Here is a 27,385-nt window from a genome sequence, read left to right on the forward strand (position 1 = left end):
ATTCTATTCCCGACATGATCGGAACTATGCTTAACTCGGGTCATCCACATATTAATCTTTCTAACTTATATACTTTTCTGTGGTGCATTTGGAAATCTCGAAATGAAGCTCTCTTTGCTAGAAAATATTGCAGACACCCTCAGGTGTATGCAACAGCAAATGCAATCATACAAGGAACCAAACTAGAAGAGATCCCTGAAGACCATGGTGTGCAATGCTTACACGACCAACTGGTGCACCACAATCCAGACTCTTTTACAGGCAACAAGATCTTCTATGATGCTGAAAGGATCGATATAGTTGACTAGAGGGGGGTGAATAGGCAACTAACAATTTTTAGCTTTTCTTCACCAAATTAAACTTTGCATCAAAGTAGGTTGTCTAGAAATGCAACTAGGTGAGCAACCTATATGATGCAACAACAACAAGCACACAAGCAAGCAAGGGATACAACACAAATAAGCTGGCACAAGTAAAGGCACGAGATAACCAAGAGTGGAGCCGGTGAAGACGAGGATGTGTTACCGAAGTTCCTTCCTTTTGAGGGGAAGTGCGTCTCTGTTCGAGCGGTGTGGAGGCACAATGCTCCCCAAGAAGCCACTAGGGCCACCGTATTCTCCTCACGCCCTCACACAATGCGAGATGCCATGATTCCACTATTGGTGCCCTTGAAGGCGGCGACCGAACCTTTACAAACAAGGTTGGGGAAATCTCCACAACTTAGTTGGAGGCTCCCAACGACACCATGAAGCTTCACCACAATGGACTATGGCTAAGCGGTGACCTCAACCGTCTAGGGTTCTCAAACACCCAAGAGTAACAAGATCCGCTAGGGATTAGTGGGGGAATCAAATTTCTCTTGGTGGAAGTGTAGATCGGGGCCTTCTCAACCAATCTCGAGCAAATCTACAAGTTTGATTGGCTAGGGAGAGAGATCGGGCGAAAATGGAGCTTGGAGCAACAATGGAGCTTTTGGTGGAAGAGGTGCGTCAACTTTGGAGAACAAGACCCCCTTTTATAGAGGGGGGAACAATCCAACCGTTACCCCCCAAAACAACCCCGCAGAGGGCGGTACTACCACAGGGGTAGCGGTACTACCGCTGGCCACAACGGTATTACCGCTCCCCCTCGTAGTACTGTCATGCAGCCAGGGAGGGCAAGCAGATGGGCAGAAGACGAACCCAGTGCGGTACTGCTGCGGTGGTAGGGCGGTACTACCGCTTCTACTGCCGCTGCTTAGTGCCGCACAATCCAACACGAGAGGCGACACCATCGAGTCGACGTAGTAGGAGCCCGGTACCGCAGCGGTACTACGGCTGAGGACCCATAGGCAGTACTACCGTTGTAGTGCGGTACTGCCTCCTGTGGCTCTTGAGCGGTACTACCGCTGGGACCAAATCACACTCATAGAAAGGGAAGAAAACCTCCATCGAAGCGGGAAGGCTCAGTGGGTGCAAAAAGGATGTGTACATGTTGATTCCACCCTAGCCTTACCAAAGCGGACCCCCTCTTGATAGTACGGTGACTCCTACAAAACAAGTCCACCAAAACAGAAACGAAAGAGCTACACCGTCTTGATTAAAACTCTAAGGGGAAGGAATCATCTCGTGCCAAAGGATGAATCTCTGAAATGCTCAAAGCACACGATTAGTTCGCAAACGTGTTGTCATCAATCACCAAAACTACATCGAGAGAGATATGCCTTAACAATCTCCCCCTTTTTGGTGGATTGATGACAACCAGGGATTTGCACAAAGATAGGACGTGAAAGTAAAGATAACCTTAGAACTACAAAATATAGATGGGCTCCCCCTGAATGTGCACACCTAATTAGTGGTGCCTTTGGAATGCAAGGCACACACATTAGGATCAACACTCCCCCTATATTTTATAGTCTAACAACTTAAGCAGAAGGGTATGTGTGAGCAAGATATATATCAAGCATGCAACTCACAAATTACCAAAGTACTTGATGGACATAGATAAAGATAGATAAGGTAGCATATGTCTCACACCATATGAACTAGAACTAGGTCTGACAGACACAAAACCAAACAAAGCAAACGACGAGAGAAAAGACACAACTTGGCAACGACACAACAAACCACAAAGACACACTCGCAATTCGGCAACGACGACATAAATCCCTAGACTCTCTCCCCCTTTGGCATCAAGACACCAAAAAGGCAAAGAGTGTTGCTACGGCCCCAGGTGATAGTAAACTGAGGATCTCGAACATCACATCCCAGCGGGATCGTCTGCACCGCCGCCATCGGTAGGAAACTGCTCGGTGTCTGAATCGGTCCACGGGCAGTGCTGCTGAACCCACTCCTCCTCATCAGTGATCCTTCCCTCAGAACCGTTGTTAACAGTTGCACCCAACTGGCGCATGAACTCCTTGTGACAGCTGTGGGCTTTCTTCTCAGAGACATGAGACATGTACTAGCCATGAGACTCCATGCAGAAAAGTTTATTCGTCTTGTGCTTAATCTTCTTCGCCCAAAAGGGCTCCACTCCGGAGGGCTCATAGTCCTCATCATCATCGGCCTCAGCCTCGCCCTCGGTCTCCATGTCAGTAGCAGTAGATGGACCCCTAGATTTAGGAGCCGGGGTGGCCCAATTGTCCTTCTTCCTCAGATGCTTGATCACATGAGAAACCAATTCTCTAGTTTCTAGCATAACCCTGGGATAGACATGTGCCCAGGCCTTCTCAATGAGCAACATGATAAACAGACCATAGATCGGGCACTTGCGCTCAGAAACGGCAGAAAGAAGTTCCAACCACATGACATGGGAAATGTCCAGGGACTCGCCAGTGTTTGCTTCCTTCTCATGCTGGCAGAAGAGAAGCATGTCCACGAGATAGGAGTGGACCATATCCAGATTCCCGATACGAGGGAAGAGAGTCTCGCGGAAAACGCGATGAAGGATGTCCAGAAAGGCAGGCAACTCATAGGTCTCCTTCTCAGTCACGGGGTGAATCTTCACAATACAGTAGGGCCAGAGGGCTTGCTTGTGAGTGGAGGTTGCATTGCGGTGAGGGCGGAAGCTGAATGGAGTCTCAAGCCCGTGATCTTCCACCCCAAGTAACTCCATGAAGGCCTTCCACTTGACAGAAAGCAACTTGCCATTTGTCAGCCAAGTCAGAGTCCTTTCTTCATCAGTTCCAAGATGGACAGTGGCATAGAATTGAGCCACCAAATCTGCATCAACGTCCTTGTTGAACTGCATGATTCTGAGAATGTTCAGCTGAGAGCACATCTAAAGGGCTTCATGAAAGTACTCATGATCCTTTTCCATAGCATCTGTGTCGATGGAACGTACATAAACATAGAGATTCTTCTTAGCCTTGATCACATCAAAGAAGATGGAAAACTGAAAGCGGTTCCAGAACGGGCGGTTGACCAAAGTGGGTTCTTGATCTTACGCATAGGGGTTGCGGCGACGCCTTTCCCAGAATTCCTTGGTAGTCATCTCAGTCACAGTCTTGCCCCTCGGCTTCGGCTTGTTGGCAGGCTTCTTCTTGAGTTGAGGCGGAGGTGGAGCACTTGAGGAAGCACCCGCTGTCTCAGAGGTGTGGTAGCGCTTTGACGTTGCACGTCCGGGGTTGACACGGCGGACTTGCTTCTCAGGATGTTCATCACCTGGAACCAAACACACGAGCAGAAGAAACAACACAAAAGAAAGAGCATAAGCCTCCAAACAAAACAACATGGACCAAGAAGTGGTAGGACAATGATGGAGTTGGGCATCCAACGGTAGTACCGCAACCCAACCGCGGCAGTACCGCTCGAGCAGTAGTACCGCGCCAGATGAGAGCTAGTACCGCTCTAGACGGGGAACGGCGGTTCCCTACTATCGTGGACAGATCTGGCACTACCGGTGATGCCAAATTCAAAAATAATCCTACCAAACATCAATCCAAAAGGTCTAGATGCCATCTCCATCCTACGCAAGCCTCGACTTAGCCAAAAATCGAGAAAAGCAATGCCTATTGCCCCTAACAACTAGATGTGAGATCTAGGCAAAGAGAGAACGGGAACGGGGGCAATACCGGCATCCATGGCAAGAGGGCACGGTGGGGATTGATTCCACCGAAGGAACTGGAGGGGGAGGCACAAAGACGGTGGCCGACCCAAGCCCTCCTGCGGCGAGACGTCGCTGGAGCGACGAGGAAGACGAGCGAGTGGAGCGAATGGGTATGGGGGAGAAAAGCAACTCCCCCTGCCCCAACATAACCCCACATCGCCCGCCCCGGAGAGGTAGTGCCGCTGTGGTGGGCGGTAGTACCACTTGATGATCATCACCGGTAGTACCGCGCACCCAGCGGTAGTACCGCTCAGCCGCAAAAGGACTGGCCCAAAAAGGCTTAGCTCAAGAAAAGAAAACGATGAGAAAAGAGAGCAAGCAAGCACGCAAACCAAACACAAGGAAGACGAGAAGCACACTCCTCTCCAAGAGAGGGCGGTGGCCGAGGCCACCTATGTTTGAGTCCGGAGGTATGGCGCCGCAAAGATTTTAACCTTGGGCCCATGACCAAAACTCATCTTTGAAGCACAAGTACCATAAAAAATGGCTAATGTGAAAGAGTTTGATTAGTTTATGCATAATGGGGGGAGAGAAAGTTCATTGAGAGAACAACACTCCCCCTATGTCCATGCCTACACCTAGACAAGAAAGCATGATGAGTATGGTGGGGTGTGCAAGCGTTCAATCCACATTGCTCGAAATCAATGATATTTAGCTCATGCCTTAACTCGCGAAATCTTGCTTCATCCAAGGGCTTCGTGAAAATATCTGCAAGGTTATCATGAGTGTTGACATGAGCTTGATCTCCCTTCGCCTAATGTGATCCAGAATGAAGTGATACCGAATCTCAATATGCTTCGTCTTGAGGTGTTGCACCGGGTTGAGAGAGATCTTGATGGCACTTTCATTGTCACACCAAAGAGGCACTTCGTCACAAGTGACACTGTAATCCTTTAAAGTTTGCCTCATCCATAGGAGTTGAGCACAACAACGACCGGCAGCCACATACTCTGCTTCGGTGGACGAGAGAGATACACAACTTTGCTTCTTAGAAGACCAACTCACTATAGAGCAACCAAGTAGTTGGCACCCTCCGGAGGTGGACTTCCTATCCACTTTGTCTCCTCCCAATATGAATCTGTATAGCCCAAAAGATCAAAGTTGGCTCCTCTTGGGTACCATAAGCCAAAGCTTGGGGTATGAGCCAAATATCGAAAGATTCGCTTGACCGCCACAAAGTGGCTTTCCTTAGGTGCGGCTTGAAACCGTGCACAAATTCCCACACTCAACATGATATCCGGTCTAGATGCACAAAGGTAAATCAAGGATCCAATCATGGAGCGATATACCTTTTGATCCACCGCTTTACCATTGGGATCAATGTCAAGTTGGCATTTGACGGGCATTGGAGTGGAGGCCGGCTTGACATCACTTAGCTTGAATCTCTTGAGCATGTCTTGAGTGTATTTGGCTTGGTTGATGAAGGTTCCTTCTCTTCTTTGCTTGATTTCAAACCCGAGAAAGAACTTCAACTCTCCCATCATAGACATTTTGAACTTTGAGGTCATGAGAGCGACAAATTCTTCATTGAAAGCTTTGTTAGGGGAACCAAAAATAATATCATCAACATATAGTTTGCACACAAACAACTCCCCTTTGACCTTCTTAGTAAAAAGAGTGGGGTAAATTTTCCCGATTTCGAACCCATGATCTTGTAACAACTCCGTAAGATGCTCATACCACGCACGTGGGGATTGTTTAAGGCCATAGAGCGCCTTGTGGAGTTGGTACACATGATCGGGGAAATAGGGATCTTCGAACCCGGGGGGTTGTTTGACATACATCAACTCATTAATGGGACCATTAAGAAAAGCACTCTTCACATCCATTTGTTGCAACGTGAAATTATGATGAGAAACATAAGCAATCAACGAACGAATAGATTCAAGGCGAGCAACGGGAGCTAAGGTTTCACCGTAGTTGATACCCTCGACTTGGGAGTAGCCTTGTGCCACCAAACGACCCTTGTTGCAAACAATGATCCCATGAGCATCTTGCTTGTTCTTGAATATCCACTTGGTTCCAATGACATTATGATTCCCGGTTAGCCTTGGCACTAATTTCCACACTTGTTTATGCTCGAAGTTGTTGATTTCTTCATGATGGCATTGAGCCAATCCGGGTCCTTGAGCGCCTCATAAACCTTTTGGGGTTCGCCACAAGAAACAAACGCATGATGTTCACAATAGTTTGATAATTGTCTACGAGTGCTTACCCCCTTTCTTAGGCTTCCAACCACATTCTCCATAAGATGACCTTTGATGGTGAGCTTGGAAGCGATCTTCGCGGCATGACGCTCTAATTCCTCCTTGGATGTGAAAAGAGGAGGGGTAACTTGATCATCTTGAGCGTCGTCTTGAGCTTGTTCTTGATCTTGAACTTGCTCGAAGGGGAGAACTTGACCTTGGGAATCATTTGGTGGTTCACCACCATCTTGAGGTTGATCTTGCCCTTGATCTTGTTCAATAGGTTGAGGGCCTTCACTTTGTTCTTCGGAAGCGTGTGGGTCTTGGGTTGGTGATGGCTCCACTTGAGTGGAGCATTGTCCTTCTCCTTCGGCCACAAGGGGTTCCTCAATGGGTAGGATATGACCAACACCCATTCTTCTTATGGCTTGGGGAGGAATTTCATCACCTACATGACAAGTACCACTTTTCTCCACTTGGGAGCCGTTATTCTCGTCAAACTCCATGTTACACGTCTCCTCAATGAGTTCGGTGGACTTGTTGAGGACACGGTAAGCATGAGAGTTTGTAGCATAACCAACAAATATGCCCTCATAAGCTCTAGCCTCAAATTTAGACAAATGAACACCTTTATTGAGAATGAAACACTTACACCCGAACACCTGGAAGTACTTGAGGTTGGGCGTGTTACCGGTAAGTATTTCATAAGATCTTGTTCAAGCCTTTGCAGAGATAGAGCCGATTGGATGCATGACATGCTGTGTTGATGGCTTCGGCCCAAAAGTTGTATGGAGACTTGAACTCTGCCATCATGGTCCTTGCCGCATCCATCAACGTCCGGTTCTTCCTCTCCGCAACACCATTTTGTTGAGGGGTATATGGTGCAGAATATTGATGCTTGATACCCTCATCAGTAAGAAACTCATCCAAGGTGTAGTTCTTGAACTCGGTGCCGTTGTCACTCCTTATTGTCAAGATCTTTGCATCACGTTGACGTTGAGCTTCATTTGCAAAGTCGATGACGGTTTGTTGAGTCTCACTCTTCCTCTTAAAGAAAAATACCCAAGTGTATCTTGAATAATCATCCACAATCAGCAAGCAATACTTTCTACCTTCAAGACTATCAAAGGATGGAGGCCCAAAGAGATCCATGTGAAGGAGCTCCAAGGGTCTCTTCGAGTAGATGATGGTCGTGGGAGGGTGAGCCTTCTCATAAAGCTTTCCTTTGATACAAGCACTACAAGCACGATCTTTGGCAAAACTAACATTTTTTAGTCCACGGACATGGTCCCCCTTGAGAAGACTTTGCAAAGATCTCATATTGATGTGGGCTAAACAGCGATGCCAAAGCCATCCCACATCAACTTTAGCCATTAGGCATGTCGCGGTCTTAGTGGGTCGCTCTGAAAAGTTAATCACATAAAGACCGTTCTCGACATGCCCAACAATGGCTACTTTAAGAGTCTTGCTCCACAAGAGGGCCACAGTATCAATATCAAAGAAAGTGGCAAAGCCCATGAGTGCAAGTTGACGAACGGAAAGTAGATTGTAAGCAAGGGACTCAACAAGCATGACTTTCTCGGTCGTTAGATCATGAGAAATGACAACCTTGCCAAGACTCAATACCTCAGAAGACGAGGCATCACCCCACTCGACGTTGGTGGGCATAGAAGGGGTCTTGTGCACGTCCACCACCAAGTCCTTGCTTCCAGTCATATGATTTGTTGCTCCACTATCGAGCAACCATGATCCCCCACCGGAAGCAAACACCTACAAGAGATCAATGCTTGGTTTTAGGTACCCATTTTGTAATGGGTCCTTTGATGTTAGTAACAAGGGTCTTAGGAACCCAAATAGACCATTCAATGTACTCATAAGGAGAACCAACAAATTTAGCATAAACATGCCCATCACTAGCACGACATAACACATAAGAAAGGTTAAAGTCACCGGCTTTGTTGGAAGGGGTGGCATTGCCCTTTTTGACATCACCACCCTTCACATTGTTCTTCTTCTCCTTAGGAGCACCCTCTCCCTCCTTCACAAAAGTTTACTTGAGAGGGGGAGGTCATTTGGCCTTGTCGTTCTTCTTCTTGTTCTTGGACTTAGGTGCAAACCCAACTCCCTCCTTGGCCACAACTTCCTTTTGATTGCTCAAAAGGTCATTGAGGTTCTTCTCACCTTGTATGCATGTCACAAGGCCTTTCTCAAGTTGCTCCTTCAACTTGGCATTCTCCTCCACAAGATGCACATGCTCACAACACGGGTTAGTGGCATTTGCATTATCAATTAATACCATATGAGGAAAGGTGGCTTTTTCTTTGGTTAGCTTCACTTGGAGTTGATCATGAGACTCCTTGAAGCTAGCATGAGCACCCTTCAAGACCTTGTGGGCCTTGTCGAGTATATCAAACTCCTCCTTGAGTCTAGCATGGTCAACGACAAGTTTAGCCTTCTCGGAATTTAGCACACGAGATACAACAAGAGCATGATCAAGATCTTTCTTTAATTTAGCATGATCATCGTTGTGTGACTCCTCAAGAGCCAAACGATGGCCATGCTCTTCCTCAAGAGCATTAGAGAGATCCGATATCCCATGGGCATAGTCACGACTATGACCTTCCATCTTAGAGATGGTTTCTTCATGAGTCTCGATCATGTCATTGGCTTCACCAAGTTGTTCCAAGAGAGCAACGAAGTGCTTCTTGGATTTTCCCTTGAGCTTACTCATAAAAGACTCAAATTCATTCACCTCCTCATTAGACCCCTCACTTTCATCAATGTCATCCATCAAGGAGGGATTAGTAATGATGGTGGTTTTGATGTTAGGGGTTACCTTGTTGTGGCTTTAGCCATGAGGCACTTGGCGGTGATGTTCTCATTGGGTGAGTCGAAGAGGGACACCCGAGGAGTTGTGGCAATGGCAACAGAGGCCATGGCCATGGCTTCACTATCTTCATCATCATCATCATCCTCATGGTATTCTTCTTGAACCACCAACCCTCTAGTTGGAGTCTTCTTGGTGAAGTTTTTCTTGTTGGGGAAAGACTTGGCTTTGTCTTTTCGAATGAGCTTGCCACCATTGTCTTCCCTCTTCTCATAAGGGCACTCCGCAACAAAATGGCTCACATTGCCACAATTGTAACATGTTCTCACACGTTGCTTTCCCTTGAAGCCACTTGAATTATTCTTGTTGAAGCTTGGCCTTGAGTTCTTCTTGCTCCAAAATTGCCTTGAAGCAAGAGCCATGTGTTCATGATAGTCATACTTGGTATCTTTGGGATTGCTCTCATCTTCTTCCTCATCATCCTCTTCTTCCACACTAACCTTGGCCTTCAAGGCAAGGTTGGGCTTCTTTGCTCTTTGAGAGCATAACACCGCATTGTCGGCGGTCTTGTCTAAGATGCTCATCGCCACAAACTCATCCAACACTTCACTTGAGGACAAGGAGTGGAAGTCCGGCATTTGACGAATGACTAAGGACATGGCCTTGTGGTAAGACATCATTGCCTTGAGGAATTTGCGCTTGATCCAATTGTCATCCGTGTCCTTGCTCCCATGATATCGGAGTGAGACCGCGAGTTTGGTTACTCTCTGAAAGAGCTCACGAGGTTCTTCATCTTCTTTCAATGCAAACTCATCGGCTTCATCTTGCACCACTTCATAGTTGGAGCGTTGAATGCTAGCACTTCCCTTGTAGAGGGAAACAACACAATGCCATGCTTCTTTGGCCATGGCGAAGGGTCGAAGATGAGGGAGATCTTTGGGTGGAATTGCATCTTGGATGATGAAGAGAGCATTCTCATTGAATTGGTTATCCGTGGCTTCTCTAGGGGTGAAGTTGCTTCGGTCATGTGGATAGAAACCTTCTTCAATGATTCTCCAAAGATTAGTATTCACATGATTTAAATGCCACTTGAAGCGATAAACCCAAGAATCAAAGTCCTCATTTTTCACAATCTTAGGAGGAGGGCCGGCATGATTTAAATGAGTAGAGGGAATCGGTCCTCCATAAATTGGAGGTTCCACATGGGCACAAATGTCGGTGCCATTTCTACCACTAGTAGAAGGACCCTTTTCACTAGTAGCTTCCCCCTTGTCGGAGTTAGCATCCGTCACCTTGTTAGTGGGATCACCCACTTTCATCGGTGAGGTAGATAGTTTAAGTCCTTCTAAGAATTTATTAAACATGCTTTCAACCTTGGTCGTCATGGAGGTTTTCTATGTGTCCAAAGCCACATTGAATTCCTCACGAGAGACCGCGGTTCCCCCATCGGCCATAGACGAGCTCAGATTCACACCGGAGTGCTCCTCCCCACCGTCTACGGTGTCAACCATACTCTTCGGACGGCAAAGTCCTTAATAAAGAGACGAGGCTCTGATACCAATTGAAAGGATCGATATAGTTGACTAGAGGGGGGTGAATAGGCAACTAACAATTTTTAGCTTTTTTTTTACCAAATTAAACTTTGCATCAAAGTAGGTTGTCTAGAAATGCAACTAGGTGAGCAACCTATATGATGCAACAACAACAAGCACACAAGCACGCAAGGGATACAACACAAATAAGCTTGCACAAGTAAAGTCACGAGATAACCAAGAGTGGAGCCGGTGAAGACGAGGATGTGTTACCGAAGTTCCTTTCTTTTGAGGGGAAGTACGTCTCCGTTGGAGCGGTGTGGAGGCACAATGCTCCCCAAGAAGCCACTAGGGCCACCATATTCTCCTCACGCCCTCACACAATGCGAGATGCCGTGATTCCACTATTGGTGCCCTTGAAGGTGGCGACCGAACCTTTACAAACAAGGTTGGGGCAATCTCCACAACTTAATTGGAGGCTCCCAACGACACCACGAAGCTTCACCACAATGGACTATGGCTAAGCTGTGACCTCAACCGTCTAGGGTTCTCAAACACCCAAGAGTAACAAGATCCGCTAGGGATTAGTGGGGGGAATCAAATTTCTCTTGGTGGAAGTGTAGATCGGGGCCTTCTCAACCAATCCTGAGCAAATCAACAAGTTTGATTGGCTAGGGAGAGAGATCGGGCGAAAATGGAGCTTGGAGCAACAATGGAGCTTTTGGGGGAAGAGGTGGGTCAACTTTGGAGAAGAATACCCCCTTTTATAGAGGGGAGAACAATCCAACCGTTACCCCCCAAAACAGCCCCGTAGAGGGCGGTACTACCGCAGGGGGCAGCAGTAGTACCGCTGGGGCCAGCGGTACTACCGCTCCCCCTCGCAGTACTGTCATGCAGCCAGGGAGGGCAAGCAGATGGGCAGAAGACGAACCCAGTGCGGTACTTCCGCGGTGGTAGGGCGGTACTACCGCTCTCGAGTGGTACTGCCGCTTCTACTGCCGCTGCTTAGTGTCGCACAATCCGACACGAGAGGCGACCCTCTCGAGTCGACGCGGTAGGATCTGGGTACCGCAGCGGTACTACGACTGAGGACCCACAGGCGGTACTACCGCAGCAGAGCGGTACTGTCACCTGTGGCTCTTGAGCGGTACTACCACTGGGCACCACGGTACTACCGCTCGGACCAAATCACACTCATAGAAGGGAAGAAAACCTCCATCGAAGCGGGAAGGCTCAGTGGGTGCAAAAAGGATGTGTACGTGTTGATTCCACCCTAGCCTTACCAAAGTGGACCCCCTCTTGATAGCACGGTGACTCCTATGAAACAAGTCGACCAGAATAGAAACGAAAGAGCTACATCGTCTTGATTAATACTCCGAGGGGAAGGAATCGTCTCGTGTCAAAGGATGAATCTCTGAAATACTCAAAGCACACGATTAGTCCGCAAACGTGTTGTCATCAATCACCAAAACTACATCGAGAGCGATATACCTTAACAAACGTTGCATGAAAAATACAACCAGCCAACACTTCTAATTAGGCAGGAATTGGAGTCTTCATCCAGGTTCAAAATGATGATTGCATAAAGCAAATTCACATTGTTGCAGTGTCCCCTCCTGCTTCTTCGCCTCTTCAAGCTGAGACTTTTGGTCTTATGCTTGCAACCAGGCTGGCTGACATACTCAATGTTCAGGATTCTCACTTCTTCACGGATTGCTCAGTATTAGCTTCGGCAGCAAAATCGACGGACATTCTCTCTGCTCCAGGTCCTTGGGACAACAGGCCACTACTTGCTCAAATACAAAATAGTCCTTCTTTCCAGCATAGCAAAGTTGCTCACATTTACGGAGAGAGCAACGTCAAGGCTTATCATCTTGCACGCCTAGCTTTAAAAGTCCAAAATAGGCCTGTAATGTTTCGTTGCTTATGTTTTGATGCAGGTCGTTGTTCAGTCGGGGAAACCCTTTATGTATCCAGTGTGTCTCCTTTCACGCTTGTCTCTGTAAAATGCTCCTAAGTTAATAAGATCTGTTTGTTCAAAAAAAAATATGCACTCCCTTTTATTCATTTTATGGTAACCATAGCCATGGCTTGGTCCAACTGAATGAGAGGAAAAGAGATATAGAGGTATAGAGGTAGTAGTGAGAGGCCATGGCAGGCTTTGTGCTGGCCAGCGGGCGGTAGCCAGGTGACACGCTCTACGCCGGCCCGTGCGTGGCCAAGGCTAGCTTGAGGCCGCGCTTGGCATGGGGTATTTTTATACACATGTATTTATTTTACAGGTGTATAATACTGACCACACTTAATTTACGGAGGTCTGTATATTTTACAGGGGTACTAGACCATAAAGGCGCGCGTTGCCACGCCCGTGTATCTTAGAAAAGGAAGATGCTAATACTTGCTAATGCCCTGATGGTTTAAATACCTTTTTTTAGACGCGATGATTTAATCAAATAAATTTATAATGTAACATGAATACATTCATACACACATTGTCAAATTTAATGGCCTGCTGGGGAGCATAGTATTGCTGGACATCAAAGCTTAGATAGGGGAGTGCACATGCTAAGTGCAAACACAACATGGTTTAGCAAAACACCTATGAATCCAAAAATTCTAGCATCTATGGGGACATTGAAGAATCCAAAAGGTTTAGTATATGTGATAGTATCAAATTCATCATGTCTAACACTATGGAGAGATGGATGCTTGTAATATTATGAATATAAAATGGAAATGCATTACAACTAATGACTAAAGGTTGCGTTCATTTCATTTATATCTAACCAATGAACTACTCGAGATTAGTTGGTATAAACCCATAAAGCCCTTAACCATTCCTAAACAGCTTATATTTAATTCTTGTATCATTATTAAGGGCATAATATCTTAAGCTTCAAGTTAACATGGGCAAGCATAAATGGTACTTAGATAGATGATATTAGTCTAGAGTACATGTAAGAAACACAATCCTTACTCTATGACATACGGGGACACCCTCGAAGGCTAGATGAAAATGGATCGGACTGAGAATTTAAAGAATATATTAAATCATGCCTTAATGATGTGGAATTTCTAATACTGATGAGCCTGAACCTTGGGTGACCACGGGCCAATTACATGGGAAAGACCCATGAATAAATCACTATTTGAAATAGCTTTTTTGCAATATCAATATGATACAAATAATAGGATTAGATGAGTTGCAAGTGTTTATTATAAAAAAAGATGAGTTGCAAGGATTCTAAATGCAAGAATTTGAACCACGAATTTGGCAGTAAATTTCTTGCCACTTCCTACGTGCTAGAGTTCAGGATGGATCACATATTAAGAGACATCTAGCTAACAGCAGCCACGAACAAGGTACAGGAGCCCGGGCATATTGTTGCACTCAAGGTCAAGGTGGGTGGTGGTGAGAGCGTTGCACATGTACTTACCGTCCGCCGGGCCTAGGGTTGGATGCTGTGAAAATGGACCGTGCATAGTCACCACAGCCTGCAATCCGGCGTGGAGAGATCGAGGCAAACGAGGAGTATGGGACCTCCACAACCAGCAAGAATTACAGAAGGGGGCAGCCGAGTGCCATTGCCATGAATCTGCCGGCGATGGTCTAAAGTCGCAATTTTACGACTCTGAAGCGATGTTTCTATTGGGCCGTCCAATCTGCTGGTCAGGTGTCACGGCCCAGTGCACGAGAGAGCTCCCAACACGGTAGCGGAGCAGCGGCCCTGATTACGGTAGTCGGTTGTTTCGCAAGGCGGGTTATGCGCGAGCGAGGCACAAGTGGTGCTGCGGACGACTTGTGGATCTGGTGAGTTTGTTCATGGATCCGACGGTTGACAATGTTGAATCGCTGTGAGTGGGCTTAGCTAGCTTACTTTTACTGTTTAGTAATTGTGCCGTGAAGCACCAATCCAATCAGCGCCTAAGGGGCGGCTCGACTTTTTAGAAACGGGATAGAGCACGTCGGCCAGTGCACTGGAGGTATTTCTCAATGATCAAAGACCAAAGACGCCGGGTGTAGCTGCACTTGTTCGACTCGGTGGAGGAGTGGTGGGCAAGCACCTGCGCCGATGGCACGCCGAACCGCCAAGCCAAGGCCTTCCTCCCCATGCTCGTCTCATGCATAATTTGGAACAAGCGTAATGCAAGAGTGTTCAAACATAAGAGTGCTCCACCGCCAATCTTGCTCTCCTCCATCTCTACTGAGGGCCAACCTTTGGGTCGTCGACGGTGCAAAGAAGATAGGGTCTTTTATTTCACACGAGTAATCCGCATGCCGTGTTTTTAGGTGTCCTGTTACAAACTCTTTTCTATCTTAATTAATGGATGAGGCTCCGTTTCAAGAAAAAAGTGCACCGGAGGTGAAGGAACATGCAGGGGAAGGCAAGCATATGGCACTACCAGCCAGCAGCCATTGATCTCACCAAGTCTGACTGTCAGGTGGTTCTTGATGAGTATAATCGCAGTCAGTAGCCATGCTAAGCTAGAAAGTGTAAAATGTTTATTGCTTAATTGTTTGGCAATGTACCTATTGTATGGAAAAGACGAGAAACATGTTTTAAAGCAACCAACCATTTTTACAGTATTTTTAAAAGCAACTAACTAACAATTATATTCACTAGATCTCCTGTCAGTCATCTGCAAAAAAAAACTTTCAACGCCGTCAGATAAAAAATGGATCAGCAAAATGCAGAATCATTTGCAAAAAAGAAAGCAAAAAGAAAAAAGAATCACGTAGCAGTAATTAACTGCTTGCATGTGAAATAAAGACCTGAAGCAATCCAAGCATTTAGCTACACCAATCACCATCAAGACAGAATCATGCAGCGCAATTAGCTGCCTGTATAAGAAATAAGATGCACATTCCAATTGTTTTCAACACAGGGCCAGTTCTTTTGGTCTGCTTCCGAAGACCTCTGGGCCTGGAGAATCTAAACCGCAAAAGAACTCGATTTGGCATGGAAAATCTATTGAGAATATTGGACAATTCTAGTGTAATCCAATAATCCAAAAAAAACTGATTCTCTCAATTCTGTCCATCCCCTCAAAAGAAAACGTTTCACTTAATTTAGGGGAATATCACTATTTGCACAGCAATTTGCAGGCAAATTCCACTGGTCACCCTCGACACCCGCCTCAGAAGAAAATGCTTCAGGCTAGTGTTGTCTCTCGTCCGCGCCTCGATCACCAACAGCTTCATTTCCATCTATGCCTTTGCAGAGTTTTTTTTGTTTAAAAAAACAGAGTTTGGTGTATCTGCGTGATAGAATTAACACGAGGGTCATGCTAAAAAAGAAAGGGATTTTTCATGAATGACTTTTCTCTCTTTGCGAAGAAACTTTGATGCATCTGCTCTAGGGTTGCAACTTTCCTGTTAGCTACTAGGACACCCTCATGCCAAGCAGAAAGAGAGGAACTTCAGTCTATGCAGATACTATGCTTGCAATGGAAATGCTGCCCAAACCTATAAGTGTGTAAATCATCACCCTTGGATGAATGCAGAGAAATGGGAAATTTTTCAGGAATGCTAATCCTCCCGCTCAGTCTTGGGAGGCACTCAAAGAAGATCTAAATATGCTCACACACAGAATTAGGGACAAGCATGTTGCTTGCTTCCAAGATTGGTATGCTTTGAGCTTCTGATTCTTTACATATATGTTCCCAAGAGCTGGTATTGCTCAGCAGATTTTTGCAAGTACTTACATAGGTAGTTTTTTTTTTGTGCTATACCTTTTTTATATTAATGATGTTCTACGGTTCGGGGCTTCATAAAAAAGAAGAGCAGAGTGTGCCGTTACTGGTGGTGTGTGTATTCAACACCTGTAGTAAATAGTGAAGGACGGACGAGATTCAAGATCTAAATACTTGGCTCAGACAGTGTCTACAAGTGCAATAATATTGACACAGGCTGTATATAAAAAACATGAACGTCAACATGAACTTCTGATGTTTAGCTCTGAGGCAATGGCACCGTAGGGGTGATCCAGAAGTCTAGTGTTATCTTACTCTATAGCTTATAAGAAGTAGCTCTTTCAGTCGCTCAAATACCAGAAACTGTTTTATTAGGAGACGAAACGAAATGCACTAGCGTAATAAGTAAAGATCTTATAATCTCACGTCACAGAGCCAGAGGGTATTGATTGTGTGATTGTTTGAGGAATCAGCTCACCACAAGATGAGCTGATCCATCATTGGATGACCCAATCCCTGGTATGGGCTTATGCTTTTACTAAGGATGAGATGGTGATGCTGGGCAACCCATTCCATTCCTCAAAGTGAGTCACGTCCAGAGCTGGAACTGGATGGTCGCTCGGCTCACTGACCAATTCTTCAAACCAAACAACCCATATACTTATCCATCACCATAATGCTTATACAAAATAAAATATAGTAAAATAAATCAAATCAATGTTGTAGAAAACAAAACCAACTTTGCCAAGACATCTCATTAACTGTCTTGGGATTTTTTTTCCCATGGTATGAAAGCGAAACGAAAACGAAGCCAAAATAACAGGGAGGGTGGGGGTGACATTACGTGGAGTAGGATGATTGCATATTTCCAGTACTGGGAAATATTGGCTAGCTCCTTTTTAGTTTTTTGTGGAGGAGAACATCTTGACCAGTAAGCAGCAACGTCAAGAGACAAGAGAGTAGTGCAAAAGGTGTGTCCAGCATGCATTGCCCCCTCTCCACCCAAAGCTGGCAAGAGATTTTTCAACCCCAAAGCTTCGGCAGACATGGCTAACAATTACTGTGTTAGCTTCCTGCTGTTCTTCACTGCACTGATTTCTCTACTACCCAAATCTTACCCAGAGTCCACAAATCAGTATAGTGATGAACACCAAATCCTTCTGGGACTCAAGAGATACTGGGGGAGCTCAACTGTGCTTGGCAGATGGAACTCCATTTCCTCTGACCACTGCAGATGGGGAGGACTTGCATGCACAAAAGGTGAGGTCACTGCCATCTCCCTTCCACAGCAAACCCTTATGAAACCAATCCCACCGTCCCTTTGCCTCCTCAAGAATCTTGCCTACTTGGACCTCTCCTACAACAACTTCTCCACTTCATTCCCTACAATACTTTACAATTGCTCCAATCTGAAGTACCTGGACCTTTCCAACAACGCCTTTGGTGGGAAACTCGCAGCTGACATAAACAGTTTATCAGCAAAGCTAGCGCATCTCAACTTATCAAGCAATTGCATCATGGGCGAAATCCCACCATCCATTGGATGGTTTCCAAAGCTCAAGTCACTGATCCTTGACACCGATCAGTTTGATGGAAGCTATCCAGTACAGGACATAAGCAATCTAGCCAACCTCGAGATGCTGACTCTGGCGGACAATCCATTTCTGCCAGCTCCATTCCCAGTTGAGTTTGGCAAGTTGACATGCCTCACATACTTGTGGCTGTCGGGTATGAACATGACAAGTGAGATACCTGAGAGCATATCAAGCCTCACAGAGCTCAGCCTCTTGGCCGTGACAAATAATATGCTGCAAGGCACAATTCCAACATGGGTATGGCAGTATAAGAAGCTTCAGTACTTGTACATGTTTAACAACGGTTTGACAGGCGAGATTTCATCCAGTGTCACAGCCGTAAACTTGGTGGAGCTTGATGTGTCCTCAAACAATCTAACAGGGTCAATACCAGATGACTTTGGTAAGCTCATCAACCTTACCCTGTTGTTCCTCTACACGAATCAACTTCATGGGTCAATACCGCCAAGCATTGGGTTGCTGCCGAATCTCAGAGACATCCGGCTATTTTGAGAACATGTTAACTGGTTCTCTTCCACCAGAGCTTGGTAGGCACTCGCCACTAGGCAATCTTGAAGTCTGCAACAATAACCTCTCGGGCGAGCTGCCAGCTGATCTTTGCTCCAACAGGAAGTTATATGACATCGTTGTGTTCAACAATAACTTTTCTGGAAAGCTTCCAGAATCGCTAGACGGCTGCTATCTGTTAAACAATTTAATGCTATACAACAATCATTTTACTGGAGAGTTCCCCAAGAGCATCTGGTCAATGGTGACAAATCAGCTAACGAGAGTTATGATCCAAAACAACAATTTCTCTGGGACCTTTCCTACCCAGCTACCATGGAACTTTTCACGTCTTGAGATGAGCAACAATAGATTCTCTGGTCCCAATCCAACTTTAGCAGGCAAAATGAAAGGATTCAGGGCAGCAAATAACTTGCTTTCCGGCCAAATTCCATGGGATTTAACGGGCATTTCACAGGTAACAGAGCTTGACCTTTCTGGAAATCAAATTACTGGATCAATACCCATGACAATTGGAGTGCTGAAGCTCAAAGCACTTAATCTAAGTGGAAATCAGATATCTGGTACTATACCTGCAGCGTTTGGGTTTATGTCAGAGCTAACCATCCCTGACCTCTCCTCAAATGCACTATCTGGTGAGATCCCAAAAGATATCAATAAGTTGAATTTGAACTTTTTAAACCTCTCCATGAATCACCTCACAGGGGAAATTCCAACATCATTGCAAAACAAAGCATATGAGCAAAGCTTCCTCTTCAATCCAGGCCTCTGTATCTCATCGAATAATTCTATTCCAAATTTCCCATTCTGCAGGGCAAGAGCAAAAACCAACAATGATATCTCCAGGAGGCTTATAGCCCTCTTTTTCGTTCTTGCCAGTATAATGCTTGTGGGTTCGGTTGTTGCTGGTTTCTTGCTATTACAGAGGCAAAAGAATAGTCAAGAGTTCTCTATCATGGAAACTGACCCGGTTCCATGCTCTGCATTTCACAGAGAACGATGTTCTTTCCGGGCTATGTGAGTAGAACTGGATTGGAAGTGGCAGGTCTGGCAAGGTGTACCGAATTTGTGTTGTGGATGGAGAAGGTGGTAGTAGAACGGTGGCTGTTAAAAAGATATGGAACGGGCAGAACCTTGATAACAAGCTCGGGAAGGACTTCCTTGCAGAGGTCCAGATATTGGGCGAGATCCGACACACAAATATTGTCAAGTTGCTCTGCTGCATCTCAAGCTCAGAGGCAAAGCTTCTTGTTTACGAGTACATGGAAAACAGTAGCTTAGACAAGTGACTGCATCAGAGATATAGTTGGTTCACTAGTGCCTTTGGATTGGCCCACCAGATTGCAAATTGCCATTGACTCAGCAAGAGGTCTCTGCTATATGCACCATGATAGTTCACCTGCCATAGTGCACTGTGATGTCAAGTCTGCTAATATCCTTCTAGACCCCAAGTTTAGAGCAAAGCTAGCCGACTTTGGGCTTGCTCGGGTTCTTCTCAAAACCGGAGATCCAGCATCAATTTCTGCCATAGGCGGTACCTTTGGCTACATGGCACCAGGTAAGAAATAGATATGTGAACTCAAACTAGTATATATTTAGGATGTACCATGCGCTAACCGGAGACCAGCTTTTTTGCAGAGTACGGATACCGACTTAAGGTGAATGAGAAGGTCGACGTCTACAGCTTCGGAGTGGTCCTGTTGAAGCTCACAACGGGGAGGGTGGCAAATGATGGAGGCTTGGAGTATTGCTTGGCAGAATGGGCATGGAGACAGTATCAAGAGTATGGCCTGTCAGTTGATCTTCTTGATGAAGACATTCGAGATCCAGCCAACACTGAAGATGCATTTGCAGTGTTTACGCTAGGTGTGATCTGTACAGGTGGACAGCCTTCAGTACGGCCATCAATGAAGGATGTGTTGCACGCTCTTCTCCGTTTTGAACATAAATCAAGGGAAAGAAGCCTGCAGCATGCTGTCTCCGAAGAGACAACACTTCTAGAATCCTAGAATAACTGACGACTTAGAGGAATAAGGATATTCCAGTTGATGGAGTATAATCTAGCATGAGAATTTCCGCGTGCAAATGGTGTGGGTGGTTTTCTGTTTCATTCTCTTTCACATGCTAGTTTACGTTATCCTTTTTATGTCGACATGAAGCTTGTGGAGTGTACAAGTATTGCAGGCACAAACTCCTGAAAATAAAATTCCAGGCTAAATGCATGCGGTTATTTTCTACTACCTCCGTTCCTAAATATTTGTCTTTCTAGAGATTTCAACAAGTGACTACATACGAAGCAAAATGAGTGAATCTATACTCTAAAATATGTCTATATACATCCGTATGTGGTAGTCCATTTGAAATATCTAAAAAGACAAATATTTAGGAACGGAGGGAGTAATATGCAGACCAAATATTTGCTGAAAAAGTAGATAAATGACTATGAAATTACTGGCTTTTTGGCCAGGGTGTATGTGCAACATTTAGCTTTCTTAGAAGGCTAATCAAAGTGCGAGGGAAATTTGCATATTCTCATGAGAAGAAGTGACAATTATTGTAGATAGGTTACTCCAATCTAGTTGCTGAGCCTGAAGGGGGGATGGGGTGGCGCTATGCTTTGATGTGCTAAAGGAACACTTTACATTTACAGGGTAATGTTTAGGCCATGAGGCTTGCTTACACAGAACTACTGGTAAAACACACACTAAATCCGAAATTCTAGCTGCCTCTTGAAAAAATATCTAAATTCATAAGGTAAATATAAATTGCAACTCTTTCCTCAAGAGATAAAAATAATTGGATCAAGAGCATGCATGGAAGAGTCTAGCATAGAGTACATGTGTGTGAATGTAGTACAGATGATAATTATATTCTCCATTAGAATAGGCGCACTAAGCTTAATCATGAAAACTTTCAGATACTACACATGGCAGGACTTGATGTAACGAATGGTAAATCAAACAGCCAGCAACAGTCGGATTTGCCGCATCCTGACCATTGGATCAATTTCATCCAATGATATATATACAAAGCTATTCATACACTATATAGTGGTATAGATGTTTACTTGTATGAAAGAACTTCCAGTCAAAAAATACATGCAAGAACTGATTGATACATCAAGGATACATACAAATTACAAATGGGATCAGCAGGCGTATTGAAGAACGGAACAAGATTCAAACTGCGCTGAGCAAGTGAGTGACAACAAAATTAGTGATATTAAGTTATGAACTAGCCAATGACTACCAAACCTAATCTAGAGAACAAAAGGGAGCCTATTATGCAAGAGGACAGAACCAAATAGCCATGTTGTGACAGGAGTTTACAGGTCAATAGTTTCAGAACAAATTTTCTGAAAATTCATTACTGAAAATATATGAGTTCACTTTTCACATTGCACAGATGACAATTGAACTCCATTACTAACTTATCTTTGAATATATAATGTTTAAGATGAAGAAACTGATACAACAAATATTAAACGTACATGCATGGAGGCATGTTCTCTCGCTGCATTCTAGGCCCTTCCTTGAGAAGATTATGAGGCAGTAAATGGTGAAGAAAAAAGGAAAAAGTTCTTTCACAAAATCTGAACATACCAAATTCCATGATGTAACACTCCACCTGTTGGCTAGCTTGGAGCCTTGGAAATATCAACACTTCCTAAAACATCCCTTATCGGCAGGGTCTCAGGATCCAGTGCCATCAATCCAGTTCTGAATCCAAGAATTTTGGGCACACTGTCCACACTTTCGATGCTTATGCTGCCACTTGCATTGCCATATTCTTACCTTCTATTAGAACGCCTGAGGGGCCTGTCACTGCCATCAAACTCACTACTTCTATCCCAGCTTCTTCTTTCATTTCTTTGCGAACCTCTTGAGCCATGATCTTGCTGATTACCCCTCCCTCTGCGATCAAACTCACTACTATTATCCCAATTTCTTCCTGCATTTCTTTGTGAACCTCTTGAGCCATGATCTTGCTGATTACCCCTTCCTCTGCGATTCCTATCAAAGGGCGACCCACCATCATGCACATCAACACTCCTGAACTGATCGTTGCCTCTTGTCCTACCATAACGGTCCCCACTAGCGCTTCTACTATTTAAGTTAGAGGTTCTGGCAGGGAAGTTTCCTCTGAAATTTGTGGAGGACCTGTTCCTCCTATCATCTGACTGTAACTCATCATCCATGTCAGAGTCCATATCAGGAACTGTTTCACGGCCTCCCTGTTTACGCCTTTGTTTAGATCTAAAACCATTGTCAACATCCTCATCAAAATCAGAAATAACCCCATCATTACTCTCTGAGCCAAAAGATGCGCTTCTGCGGTTGTTCGAACCGCTCCAACCTCTGGTTTTCTGCCAAGAATCAGCAATATGACTAGATCTTAGGGAGGGTTCATCAAATTCATCATCGTCAGCTGAACCTGTTGCTTCATCCTTTGCCCCGTAATTGGAATTTCTACTGTGAGCAAATTCGTTCAAGTCTTCTGAATCAGAAGAAGCATTCTCAAGGTCAGAATAACTCACCCTCGACACACCACCTGTCTGACCACCTTTTGACAAATCAAGCTCGTAACTGTCAATATCGTCCTCTTCGTCATCAAAATCATCAAAACCAACTCTAGATGAGTTCAAGTTGTCTCTTCCACTGAACTTTCTCTCTCTTCCCTCGCTCCTTGGTTCATCCATTCCAAAGAATTTCTCGGCCTCAGAACCCTTTGTATTATCTCTATATGAGTTGTCCACAGATGAGCTCTCCCTGACTTTGGATGAATCAGCAAACTCAAATGCTGCAACATCAGCACCATCCGATTCATTATCATCAAAGTCAAAGTTCCACGCATTAGAAACGTCAGGCTTGCGAGCTGGTCTTTCCAACCGTTTCCGCGGTGCAGATTGATATTCTTCCATTTGGCTGTTGGTGTATTCATCTGGAGGACGGTTATGTTCACAATGGAAACATGACATGTTCCGTCTGTAGTTCAAAAAATTGCACCTAGATATTGATAGAAAAATGTGTAAGGATGACAAATTATCACAATTTTATTCATGAATGGTTCAAATGTGCACTGTTTCCTTTATCGTTCCTTGTTTGCATAACTATTAACTAATTGCCTCTTGAGAAACAAATGACAGCACAGAGAAACGTATTCGACATAAATAATGAAGAAAGATAATCAGATACCAAGCTATTATTCACAGGCGTGTTCTTAGACAGATAACAAACATGGATGTGATAAATATGAGGCATACTAGGAAACTGCTGTGTATAAGTTCAAAAAATAGACCAAATAAATCTGTGGTAAGTAAGCTAACCGAGGACACTCCCACTCTCCAGGTAGAAGTTGCCTTTTGGGACGCTTAGCATCACACTGCAAGCAAATTGTATTTTTAGCAAAGTTCATGAAGTCACACCTGCAACCACATACTTCAGAAAATAAGAATCGCTCCTGAAGTCAACATTCTATAAATTACAGGTGAGACAGGTTAATGTACTTTGGGCAGAGCCAGTCTCCTTTCTTCATCTCTACGTCATCACGTCCAACTCGTCTCTTTGGTGGTGGAGGCGGTTGCTTCACCTTAGGTGGCAACTTCCTGATTACAGGGGGTGGAAGATTGGGGTCAATAGGAACAGCACTCAGCTTGGCAATCTCATGTATTAATTTCCGAACGACGGTCTTCACGGATTTCAGTTTGAGAAGTGGTTTGTTCTCCACAGTCCCCTTTATATGATCAAAACCATAGACCAATAAAATACGCATAACATCAAGAGTCCGAGCTTCATCTTCTTTACGTGTAAGGATATAGCCTCTTGAGCATGAATTTCGCAAATTACACTTACTGCACACCTGCAAATCAGGAGCAAAATAAAGAAATGAGAAGATTACACCTTGCCTGGTCTTTCTAGTGTATTTTCATCTTTCATGTTTATATAGCAGTCAGTAGGAGTCCATAAGAAACGAGGAACTGAACGCCGAACCAAACTGTTGAGAGATGTATTGGTAATTAGTTGTGGGTATGTAACAGTCACCTCTGTTATGCAAATACTCCGTTCCAAAATAGATGGCTCAACTTTGTACTAACTTTATACTAAGTTAGTACAAAGTTGGGCCATCTATTTTGGAACGGAGGGAGTACATATTAACAAGAAAATTAAGTGGCATGTTGAAAAAGTCTAAATACATATACAATTGCGGCTATTTACTCCTATTGCTACAAAACGCAGACCTATCACGCCAGTGAATGTTGTGTTAATCTTTAATAAAATCAAGAAAGGCAATAAACTATCATAACAATAGCAGCAACCATTTACATAAACATAGTAGCAAATAAGGAGTTGGAAATAGATAGTAAGCCAGAAGGCACGTTGTGGTCAGGTAAGTAAATAATTTGCAAATCAACAAATTGATGTACCAAAGTGTCGTGACTACTGTGCATATGCCATTGTTCAAAGTGAGAAACTACACATATCCAATGTTCAAAAAGGCGCTAGGGGAGTGTTTTGCCGCCACCTAGGGGGAGCAACAGCTTGAAGCACATGCGTAAATGTAAAAAAAAGGAGGGAAACAGAAAATTGGGCACTATGGGCTAACCCAGCACATTAAACCACTAGAAAGGCACGTATATGCTTATTAAAGCAGATCTGGGAAAGAACACCAGAAACTGCGGTTTTTATTCTATCTCTCTCCTTCCCTGTAGTAACAGCGATGGGCTTGGCAGAGCTCGATTCATTGCAGAAGAGGGTGATTTTCCTTCAGAGAAGCGTGAATACTCATCGGAGAGGGTGATTTTTAAACCAGAGAAGGTTGATCCCTCGCCAGAGAGACCACGACTTGTCATCCAATAGGTCAATTCCTTACCTGCGGCCTAAACCTTCCCTTAATACCAAGATGCAGCATTCCGATGCCTCAAATAACCTATGCACGCCTAGGTGAGCACAAATATACCTTTTATAACCTTACAAATATCTACAGATCACTCAAATAGTGACTACATACAATCAAGAAAGGAAGTGATCCTCACCTATTTTGTTTTTCTGTTTTTCATCCCTCATCTAGAACATAACGTAGTGAAATGAAAACATGTGGGCTGCGGAGAATAAACTTGAGTTTAGCTGCAACTTACATCACCCTCGTCAAGGTGGACCAGTTTCCTTATCAGCTTCGCAGAAAACACAACTTTTGGATCCATGCTGGGGCACCCATGGCCAACCAATACTTGAAGATCCTTCCTAGGCAACGGCCTGCATAATTAAGGAACTGTTAACATAATTTCTATTACATAAATATCTGTTGGAGTACAATATATACCTTTTGACACGAATACCAGTTTGTCTGCAGTGTTTTTTTTTACTTGAATCGTAATGACAAAATCTGTATGCATAGTATTCACTGTTTTCGAATACATTATAATTGCCCTCTGCTATCATGTGCTTTAGGCTAGCAGTATATATCATAGTTTCTGATAGTGCTAGCAATTTTTTTGCATCCAGAAAGAAGTGTTGCAATGATCAGAAGTATACTAATGTGCACAGCATCCATGAATTTCTGACTTCATGTATAATAGTTTTATCTGCATTTCACTGCTTTAACAAGAAATGTATTTAATGGAACAAAAATGTAATTTGAGTACACAAAAGGTGAATCCTATGCGCGACAAAATAATTCCAGCAAGAATAATTCATAATTCTAAACTTAAAGCAATGGAACTTTACAGATGTAAACCTTTGTGGTAGTATTCAGTTATTATTCCTTAATACTAATACTTTTTTTTCGAGTCGTTAATACCAATACTAGATTATATAAACAGAAGTATTGTATCAAATTATACCAAACACTAACAGAAGCAAGCATCCCTGATGTCTATCATCCTCTGAACCTGCCTAGGCATTTCGGCGGCAGGCCCTTTACAAGTCTAAGAGACATTCAACTCTCACATTCATGCCAAAGTGTTTTCGTCAAACAATCCATTGATAAGCCAATTAAGTGAGCGGGGAGCGTACTTGAGGATGTCGAACCGGTCACGGCCGAAGTTCATGCAGGCGTTCTTGACAGTGGTCCAGTCTCTGGAGAAATCGAAGCCGGACTCCTCGGCGACCTCTGAGAGATCCATGGGCACCGCCGCGGCGAGACGGGACTCCTGGTCGGCGCCGCCCGACCCTCCCCCGAGGTCGAAGTACCTCTGCTGCGCGAGCCGCTCCATGAGCTCGATCCATTCGGGCCAGGGGTGGACCAGCTCCACCTCCCTCCGCAGCACATCCGCGACGCTCATACTCTCCAGCCCCTCCGCCGCCACCTCCTGTCCGACCGTCGCCGTCGCCGCCGCCTCGACATGCCTCTCTGGCTGGCCGCCCGGCTCCGGCCTGGGCGGGGGCGGGGGCGGGGGCAAGGGCGCATCGGGCGGGGGCGGGGCCGGGAGGCGCCAGGACTGGATGCGGCGCAGGGCGGCGTCGCGGGCGGAGAGGTCGGAGGAGCGGTTGCGGTCGAGCGCGTCGAGCTGGTCGAAGACGAAGGAGAGGCGGGCGGAGAGGGAGGGGGGCTTCGAGGAGGAGGGGGCCGAGGGGCTCTCCGGTGAGGGGGGCGGGGGAGAGGAGGAGAAGGCGAGGCGGCGGTAGAGGAGGGATGGGTTGAGGATGGAGCGGCGGCGGCGGAGGAGCGTCAGGAAGCGGGAGGCCGCCATTTCCCGGGGTTTGGCGGCGGCTCTGTTTCTGTGTGTGGGAGGGGATGCCTAAACCCTCGCCGCCGTCTCAGCTCCTCGTGGGTTGTTTCGGAGGTTGGAGCCCTGATACAGATGTACAGCAAATTACAACAAAATAGTTTTCTTTTTCTTTTAACAGTTACTAGCAAACATGCCCGTGCGTTGCATTTATTTAATAACCGTATACCGAGAAATTGTTCAGTGTGCAGTTTATTTTTTGAAAATAAAATTTTCGCATTTCAAAAACA

The 27,385-nt window shown here is 45.1% G+C and overlaps 1 protein-coding gene and 1 pseudogene across 1 annotated transcript; one reads left to right on the forward strand and one right to left on the reverse strand.

Moving 5' to 3' along the window:
* Positions 1 to 17,325: 17,325 nt before the first annotated feature.
* On the forward strand, positions 17,326 to 20,648 carry LOC119346083 (annotated as a pseudogene).
* Positions 20,649 to 21,910: 1,262 nt separating this feature from the next.
* Positions 21,911 to 27,129, reverse strand: LOC119346081. Its single transcript, XM_037615805.1, has 5 exons — positions 26,443 to 27,129; positions 25,566 to 25,683; positions 23,937 to 24,289; positions 23,757 to 23,855; positions 21,911 to 23,436 (listed from the first exon to the last, which is right to left on the reverse strand). The coding sequence occupies exons 1-5, from the start codon at positions 27,117 to 27,119 to the stop codon at positions 22,221 to 22,223; spliced, it is 2,463 nt and encodes an 820-aa protein (XP_037471702.1). The 5' UTR covers positions 27,120 to 27,129; the 3' UTR covers positions 21,911 to 22,220.
* Between the last annotated feature and the right edge of the window lie 256 nt (positions 27,130 to 27,385).

This window comes from Triticum dicoccoides, unplaced genomic scaffold, assembly GCF_002162155.2.
Source record: "Triticum dicoccoides isolate Atlit2015 ecotype Zavitan unplaced genomic scaffold, WEW_v2.0 scaffold38583-4, whole genome shotgun sequence".
NCBI lineage: Eukaryota > Viridiplantae > Streptophyta > Magnoliopsida > Poales > Poaceae > Triticum > Triticum dicoccoides.